At 40.0% G+C, this 9,786-nt stretch overlaps 1 protein-coding gene across 1 annotated transcript in view; it reads left to right on the top strand.

The window, feature by feature from the left end:
- Positions 1-3,518, top strand: part of LOC306914758 (medium-chain acyl-CoA ligase ACSF2, mitochondrial-like) — a 39,454-nt gene extending 35,936 nt beyond the window's left edge. The window contains exons 14-16 of the mRNA XM_079491947.1: positions 547-657; positions 1,093-1,161; positions 2,144-3,518. Coding sequence (XP_079348073.1) covers positions 547-657; positions 1,093-1,161; positions 2,144-2,194 — 231 coding nt within the window. The 3' untranslated portion in view covers positions 2,195-3,518. The remainder of the gene's footprint in view (positions 1-546; positions 658-1,092; positions 1,162-2,143) is intronic.
- Positions 3,519-9,786: the final 6,268 nt, after the last annotated feature.

Below are 9,786 nucleotides of genomic sequence, written 5' to 3' on the forward strand. Positions count from 1 at the left end.
TACATAACTTCCGGGTTTGATGATGATGTCACACGCATACCCTCTATAGAGCGTCGCAGTCCCGCCCCTACCAGGGCCCAGGAAATGATTCTCCGTTCATTTATAGACTACCAGGGCCCAGGAAATGATTCTCCGTTCATTTATAGACTTATTCATAGACTTTTCAAAAAGTATTTATTTAAAGACCTTTTAAGCCTCGTACAAAGCCAACTCTTGTCGTGACAAATCATGACAACGAACACAATTCTTTGGGCCGAACAAAGAATTAGAAGAAAAAAACGGCAGGTTACAACACTTTTTTGTTGTAATTATTTGTTTGGTCCAAAATATTGTGTTTATTGTCATGATTTGTCACAACTCGAGTTGGCTTTGTCCGCGGCATAACCGTCTTTAAATAAATACTTTTTGAAATGTCTATGGGAAAAATGCATTGGGAATCATTTCCTGGGCCTGGCGTCGTCATGACAGGGGGCGGGACTGCGACGCTATACTATAGCCTATAGGGAGATACCATGATGTTCTATCGATGTCATCTCTGTTCCTCAGGTGGTTGGAGTGAAGGACCAGCGAATGGGAGAAGAGGTGTGTGCCTGTATCAAGCTTGTAGAGGGAGAGAAATGCACAGCAGAAGAACTTGTAGCTTACTGCAAGGGCCAGGTAAGACGAAAGTAGTTCTCACAATCCCCTGTTTAAGTCTGTTGGTATTTTCAGAGCTAAATGCTGCTTGTGACACTGCTTCATGTAAATCACACAGAACTGCACTCTGATTCAGTATGAATGTGAATTTGTATGCTAATGGTGAGAAGGATATGGCTTTTATTTTTTTTACATTTAATTACGTGGTAAGAATAAAATATTTCTTGGAATGCAGTTCAGTATTTAGGTTTGGGTTTAGGACTCGGAGGATTGGATAATTCAGTATTCTCTTTGAGTAGAAACAAAATAGTTTAGGCATATCTGTGCTTATTGATTTATTTTCTCAGCATAACCCAATATCTTCATATAGCTACTACCAACATTTTGCTGCTTGTACCTGTATGTATGAGTGAGTGACAAGTAACATCGTTTTGATTCTTGATTTCTTCCCGGCAGATAACCCATTACAAGATTCCTCGCTACATATTGTTTGTGGACAGCTACCCGCTAACAGTTACTGGAAAGGTAACCTCCCAAATAATTAAAATAATATGAGTAATAGCTTGAATTTATGTAGTGCCTTTCGTGAACCCATGGATGCTTTACGTCAAAAACAATGAAGAAACAACCGAACAAAACAGCTAACTATTTGCCATATTAAGCCTGAGATAGGTGTATTTTCAAGGTAGGAGTTGGAGCATGGCAAATCTCCATTGGGAGAGTTCCACAGGGTGGGGGCTGCCTGTCACACTGAAGGCTCTGTCCCCTGTTCGCTTGGCGCTTGCTTGTTTTGTGGGATAGAGGAGGACCAAGCCTGTGGCATTCAGTCCTTGTCTGAAATAAACTAAAATTATACATTAAAAAACACAATTTAGGTATTTAATAACCCCCCAAAAATGATGTGCTACTGCTAGCAATGCGGTTTCAACCAGTTTAAATTAGCAGCTGTCTCTGTGATGAATTAGGCTGAGGAGAGGTCCAGGACATAAACCTTTACCTCCACTGTGGTCCTTGTCTCTCTCTCTCCTGCGACGCTGTTTAAAATCACTCAGACGTGGTGCTGGACTTGAACCAGCCCACCCTGAATACTCTAAATGCTGTTGACCAGTCTGCATGTACTGTAACTAGATGGATTCAGAGGGTAGCAGGGGTCACAAAACACTGCCATCATGTGGTTAATCAGAGAAACCAGCTTGTTTCTCACTTGTAATTGAATTAAACCTACTTTGTAGTTGTGCATGTACAATATAACAGCACTATTATTGCCTTTTTGTGGTTTAGCATATTATTCATAACAATATTTGAATGCATATTTATGGCGTTTAATTTTTTGATATATTACTAAGCAAATTCCGAGATTTGAGTGTTAATGAGAATAAATGGCAGCTCCGCCATCAGTTAATCTTAACCCATATGCAAGCTGAGGGACAAATATTTTCATATTTTTGAATGTTTCAAGTTGTTAAGTTTGCTTGTTTATTGTATTCTTCTTTCCACTTCTCCCCAGATTCAAAAGCACATACTAAGTGAACAGGCTCAGAAGTTGCTTGGAATTTGAAGGCGGCCAACTGCCTTTACTTATTTTCTGTCATAAAGTTAAGTTACAATGTCGGATGTTCTTGGCCAAAGTCGACTCGTGACAGAGTTCATTGCCCACATTGCTTCTACATGGTTCTCATCCACCCAAAATAATTGAGTGCCTTCAAGGAGGGGGCCTAAGTCTGAGGGTTTATTTGTGCCACCTGCCAAGTGGAAAAGGTACAACCATTTGCACTCCTGTATTTTTGTATACTTTTATGTATTTGTGAAAATTCGGAATTGCTTTTGTCTTTTATATGAAATGTGACAAACAAATAAACGTGCCTTGCCCTGAGATTTTTGTATTGACCATAGCCATACACACAGCAGTCCTTCAGCTGTGTGTATTGACCATAGCCATACACACAGCAGTCCTTCAGCTGTGGGCAGTATATTGTATGTGGCAAAATATTCAACCCCAGTACAAAGTAAAATATTACTCAACAACAAACTGTTGCTTAGTCTGTGTATATGTAAAGTACTTGAGTTACTGTACTGGAGTACTTGCTTTAAATTGTACTTAAGTATTCAAAGGTACATGCTTTAAAAACACTTGAATAAAGCACATTTTCTATTCAATAGGCTATATTGCTGTATTGAAATTCTGAAAATGTTCAAAGAAAAACGTGTACAAAAACAACCTCAAGTGATGCACTAAGCTTGTAGATTGGCTATTATTTTCATGCTTAATAAATACAAAACAAACATTAAACTCTGTTTGTTGTTAATGGCATTTAATGTTTGTCTAGACAAGACAAACATTAAACCTGTATATAGGAGGGCCTCACGAATAGGGCTTACGTGATAAATTCATAATGCATTGTGTTGGTTTGGTTCCTATGGTTATGCTGATAACTCCTTTATGCACGTGATTCTATAACTTTGTGCCAATTAAAGACTGTAGGCATATTAGTTGATGACTCTGGTATGTATAGCCAAGTGCTGCCTCAAATGTTTTTGTCTCATGTGGCCAGCCAATCCAATATCGCTCCACAAGCCTGCGATCCGAGGTTAATATTACTGTAACCTGCTGTTTGACATTTTTGTAAAGGAATGAGCCACTGTTTTAATGTGTTTAACAATCAAATTGAATGTTTTGCAAAATACTATTTTGTACAAGACCTGGATAAACTCTATACTGACTACTTTTAATTAAATTCTTATGTCTATGTCAAGAATATTTTCATCTAGTCCAACAGGAATGAATGAAAACCATTTCATGGCTAAAACAAATAAATGAAATAAATCATGTACCACATTATTAAAGCCAGGCATGTCCGATTCTGTTTTTATTGGAATACCAAGGTAGTTCAACTTCATTCTTCCGTTGATCTGGGTGGCGGGTGGACCTCTGGTATGCCATGCAGACAAAGCTGTTAAGAATTTCGCCTTGGGTCTGAACAGAATAAATGCTGGGCCCCTGACCATGCAAACGTAGCCTATCGGATGTCATCCACAGTCTAGACCTCAAGGACTCTGCCCAAAAATAGTTTCTATGAGGAGCCCAGAACAATAAAAACAGTGCTCTTGGACCACGGTTTCTTCTTCTCAATCGAGGTATTTGGGATTCCTGTGTGATTAGGAATTCATTTTAGGCATTTGACACTTAACGAGCGACTTACAAGTGTGAGATCAGAATAAGCAGAGTAAGCATGAACTCTAGTATATAAAAAAGCTAAATAATCACATTCATGCCTTTTAAAAGAGCACCACTCGGGTGCTATTGTTTTAACACTTAACAGAGTGGAAATGTTGCTTCTGTTTGTAGGAGACTGAAGATGTGTGAACGAGGGGCGAGGGCTGTAAACGAGGAGAACAAGCAAGGGGTTTGGGGCCCCCCAGGTTGTCACACTTTGCCTCAGTGCAGGTAGCCTCGGTCCCAGGCTTACTCATCTACAAAAAGAAAAGGTGCAGGTAGTTTGCCAGGTTGAAACCAGTTGAAAAATAGTCCTTGGATGATGCAGAGGTGATGTGTTTTTTTATTCACCTTTTTACATAGACATAATGATCAAACTTAACTTAAACGCCCAATGCATTCTCAATGGCAATAGCACAAACTTCGGCATTCTACTAGTCCTACATACTAATACTTTCACCACCATGCTCTCTGAGAATCTCATCAGCTTTCCATTGTTCTTTTGGGTGTTATTCTCCAAAATGTGGTCCACAGTGAAGAGTAGAAGGAACTCCGCTAGACTTGACACAAAACCTGTGGCTCGCATAGACAGCAGCTTATCACAGAGTCCCACCATGCTCTCTGAGAATCTCCTCAGCTTTCCATGTCTTTCCAGTGTTCTTCTGGATGTTATTCTCCAAAACCTGCTGCAGAGTGAAAGTAGGAGGAACTCTGCTGGATTTGAACTCACAACCTCTGGCTCACATGGACATCATCTTAACAAGGGTGCCACTGAGCTCTCTGTGATTCTAAGTTTTAAATTGTTCTTCTTGGTGTGACTTTTCAAATGGGGTCTTGGGATCATGTACAGAGCATTTTAATGGTGTATGCTGTGCATCAAAGGTGTCTTTAGTGATTTTACGTGTTATCATGGATGTTAATCAGATAATACAGAGGAGAAACCATGACAGAACACATGATCCAGATAAGATGTGTGTTCAAATCCCACTCTGGTCTTTAATCTGAAACTTTACTTTGTAGAAAGAAGAAGATAAAAGTGCCTGGTGCGGTTGGTAAAGTACGGAAAAGGACCTTGAAGTAAAAAAAAATCACTTTAATCTAGAAACTCCACCCCAATGCATTCTCAATGGCAATATGGGGCTCAATGGCAGACTCGCTGTGTGAAGTGGCTAGTGTTCAGAGGGCAGCTAGATGTTTCTGTCGTTGGTGTTGTTAGGCATTTTAGATAACAACATTTAACTTTAACTTTAAACCTTGAACTCGCAAATCATTAAAAGTTCTAATTGAGTTCATTAACAGTGGTCTACCGTCTCAAGTCTTTAAGTGTGAGAGATCCTCCTTGGTTTGATTCCACTCAGTGATAGAAAAACCAATGTAGCTACGGTAGAAAGAAACACTGTGGTCCAAAGTGTAACCTCGGCTGGGAGGCGAACCCCGGACCTCTTATCAACAAGGCGCATACGTTACCAGTGGACTAAAGACCCAGACGTGATGAAGAACCAAACCTATAGTCACCAAGCACAGACAAATACATTTGTCACGTTTTAAGCTATTTTAATATAAATGTTTATTTACATTTGACTTCTTTACTAAAGACATTTAGTTATAATTATTAATTCAATCGCTTAATTGTATCAAATAAATCCACTAAAGACTAGGCCTAGTTGTAATAATTCATTCCATCTGTTAAATCCATTAAAGATATAGCTGTAACTTATTCATTCTATCACTGAGGAAATCTCCGGCGTGAGCGGACGTCCATACGCCGTTACTACGCGGTCCAAGAGAGAGACGGCGTATCAACGGCGTGCGCACGGCGTGTCGGCGTAGTTCATTTTCAGCTCACTTTCAACTGTCTGAAATCACAAAAAAACCTGTTTTTGGACAAAAACAGTCCGACGGCGTGAGCGGACGTTGATACGCCGTTGATACGCCGTCCAGAGAGAGACGGCGTATCGACGTCGTATGGGTGGCGTGTCGGCGTAATTCATTACTTCATTTTAAACTGGACAATGTCGGGGCTGTTCACTTTCGAACTCTTTTAGCTATGATTGATTGAATTTTGATTGCTTCTTTTATTTTCGTGTCCTGCACACAAAGTGCCCAAACCCCCATGGGTTTATAAGACACATTTACATTTAATTATATTCAATTCAATATTTGGCCTATATATTGAATTGTATATTGAATTAGATGGGCTGACTGCTGAGTGAGTGTTGGGCGTGTTTGCATCAGACTTGGAAAAGTGATATTAACTTCTTTGTGCAATGTTATATAGGCAATATTTCAAAGTTCTCCAGAATTGAAGTTGAACTAGGAAATGTGGGACTTGAACATGGAACCTCTGTATTGAGAGTCTGATCATCAGACCAGTACACCATCTCTCAGAATTGTTGAAGCGTTCTTTTGTATTTTACCTTTTGTGACGCACACAAAATGTATGGTCACATTTATGTTGTGTATTTAATTTTGTTATGATTGTGAAGATGTTGTTTTTGTGAAAAGAATGTTGCTATATGAGCAAGAATGGACAATGCATATTTATATCTATTGGTTTAATTCCAAGCTTTCTCAATGACACTACACAGTGGAACTTTCCTAGTATTGCCACCACTAGGGGGCAGTGTGGCGACTCGCTTCGTTCTCAGAGGCACTTGTTGAATGGACTGAACCACTTCCTCATTCATCATCAACGAGTGTGTGTTCTGGTCCTGTTGATTGAGCTGAGCAGGAGACAGTTTCTAGGTCCTGCTCAGCTCAATCAACAGGACCAGAACACACACTCGTTACTTTTCTTCTTTCTTCGTCGTCAGATCGTCTTGGTACTACAGACTACTACAGAGCGCCCCCTTGTGACTGTGGATAAACGTGTTCTTCTTCTATGTTGGATTTCAGGGATCAAATAATAAAGTTTACCTAACTGAAGGCTAAAATACAAAGGAACGCTTCAACAATTCTGAGAGATGGTGTACTGGTCTGATGATCAGGCTCTCAACACAGAGGTTCCATGTTCAAGTCCCAGATCTCCTAGTTCAATTCTGGAGAACTTTGAAATATATATATTTCTAGTAAAGGGCATGAGCCAAGTATAAATTCAACATTGCACAAAGAAGTTAATATTACTTTTCTCTCTGCACAATTAGCCACACAACGTCCAAGTCAGATGCATGCCAAACACTCATTCAGCAGTCTCAGCTGACTCAGCTCACTCTAATTCAATGTCTTATGATTATGAATATAATTAAATGTAAATGTGTCTTATAAACCCATGGGGGTTGGGCACTTTGTGTGCAGAACACGAAAATAAAATAATCAATCAATCAATCAATCAATAAATCATAGCAAAAAGAGTTGAAAGTGAACAGCCCCGACATTGTCTAGTTCAAAATGAAGTAATGAATTACGCCGACACGCCACCCATACGACGTTGATACGCCGTCTCTCTCTGGACGGCGTATCAACGTCCGCTCACGCCGTCGGACTGTTTTTGTCCAAAAACAGTTTTTTTGTGATTTCAGACAGTTGAAAGTGAGCTGAAAATGAACTACGCCGACACGCCGTGCACACGCCGTTGATACGCCGTCTCTCTCTTGGACCGCGTAGTAACGGCGTATGGACGTCCGCTCACGCCGGAGATTTCCTCAGTGATAGAATGAATAAGTTACAGCTAGCTTTAATGGATTTAACAGATGGAATGAATTATTACAACTAGGCCTAGTCTTTAGTGGATTTATTTGATACAATCAAGCGATGGAATTAATAATTATAACTAAATGTCTTTAGTAAAGAAGTCAAATGTAAATAAACATTTATATTAAAATAGTTTAAAACGTGACAAATGTCTTTGTCTGTGCTTGGTGACATTAGGTTTGATTCTTCATCAGGTCTGGCTCTTTAGTCCACTGGTAACGTATGCGCCTTGTTGATACTAGGTCCGGGGTTCGCCTCCCAGCCGAGGTTACACTTTGAACCAGTGTTTCTTTCTACCGTAGCTACATTGTTTTTTCTATCACTGAGTGGAATCAAACCAAGGAGGATCTCTCACACTTAAAGACTTGAGACGGTAGACCACTGTTAATGTTAAATGTTGTTATCTAAAATGCAACACCAACGACAGAAACATCTAGCTGCCCTCTGAACACTAGCCACTTTACACAGCGAGTGAGCTGTAGTATAGGCCCTACAAAGGAAATGCATTCATTCATTATTTGATCCCTGCGATTAAATCCAACTGGTGTCGTCAACATAGACATTATTACAGTCACCAGGGGGCGCTCTGTACCAAGACGATCTGACGACGAACTGGAAGAAAATGTATTCGTGTCATGTGTGGTCCTGCTGAATGCTGATTGAGCTGAGCAGGAGCCTGGAGGACATCCATCCATCCATGGGGAGGTCAGAAGCAGAAAAAGGTGAAAAGGAGGAGGCAGCAGCCATGGCGTCACATTCCCCTCAGCTGTATGGATGTATGTGACAATCCACTCTCTGGAGTCTGGAGGTGATGGAAGGAACCCATCATCAGCCACACTCAGCGACGGATACAGGTCCAGTGCCAGTGGGCACCTCAATGTTAAATTACCATCCCCAAAACGTAAGTCTATGCTTTGGAAAATGGTTGGAATAATACATGTAAAGTATATGATTTGAACATGCCCAGTACATCTTTAAAACAACTTTATTGACCCTTCAATTCCTTGTTTATCCCCGAAATGACTGCACATCACAGGTTTTGTATTTTGTAGAAATATAGGGCCATAAAACATATATAGTTTATTTGGCAACTCATTTATCAAATAAATCAGGTGCCCATTGTACCGTTATCCATCATCTAACTGTAAGACACATGCAATCAACATGCTTCCTATGCTTATACATTTATTTTACGTTTATCCTTTTTTTATTCATCGTTTATTAGAACTATACAAGCCTTACATTATATTTGGGCTAATAGAAATGAGCGGATCTACAAGCTTACTTAAGCTTACATGATCTTGTAAATCTATTTCTTCTATTTTAATGCCTGGATTGACTGAGATACAACTACTCTCATCACAGCTGCCTATGGTAGCCTACACTAGCATCATCTTCTCTGAACCACAGAGAAGATGCATCCATCCATACTTAGAAAACTCCATTCATACTTTTTATAATTCAGCTTTTTATAATTCAGCTTACTGTGGAGACACATGCTGGAACTTTTGACTTTGAAATGTTTTGTAGTTTTATTATGGCTCATTTGTTGGCATATTGTTGCTGAGAAAGCAGCAACAATGTGCTAGATTGGCTGTTCAAGGTGGGTGCGCCCACTGGGCTGTGTGAGGTCAGGTGGAGAGGTGATTCTGGTAGAATAAAAGTGAACGGACTGGGTTTAGCCTATGCTAAAAAGGTAAAAACACTGAAATACACACAATTCTCTCACCCATTTGCTTAGGGTCAAATATAAAATAATGTGCTTGTTACTGCCTGACTGTCACTCTGGGGCGGGGTAGGTGGCCGGGAATAGACTAATATAACAGCATAAAAGTGCCAGTGTATTTCAGTGTTTTTACCTTTTTTTTGTCGAGCCACCTATGCATGCAGAATGAAAACAAAGCAATGCTGGATGGTGGACATCACGTCGTTTATTCCACCAGAATCACCTCTTCACAGCCCAGAAAAGTGCTATTGTGTGTAAAGCAGCATTGTTGCTGCTTTACACACAATAGCACTTTTCAGCTGCATTCTCAGCAACAAAACACTATATTTCTTTTAGACACGAGAGAGTAGTTCTACATTGCAGTAAAACATTTGAGTGCCTTTCCCACCACTGTTCTTGTACTTACAAAACTAGTCACTAAGGGGCAGTGTTGACTACAAGAATGCCACCGATCAAAGAACAGCTAGGGGAAAGAGTCCTACAATTAATTCAATAGCTTCCGGATGCACAGGTCTCAGAT

This window comes from Electrona antarctica, assembly GCF_951216825.1.
Source record: "Electrona antarctica genome assembly, chromosome: 22".
Classification (NCBI taxonomy): domain Eukaryota; kingdom Metazoa; phylum Chordata; class Actinopteri; order Myctophiformes; family Myctophidae; genus Electrona; species Electrona antarctica.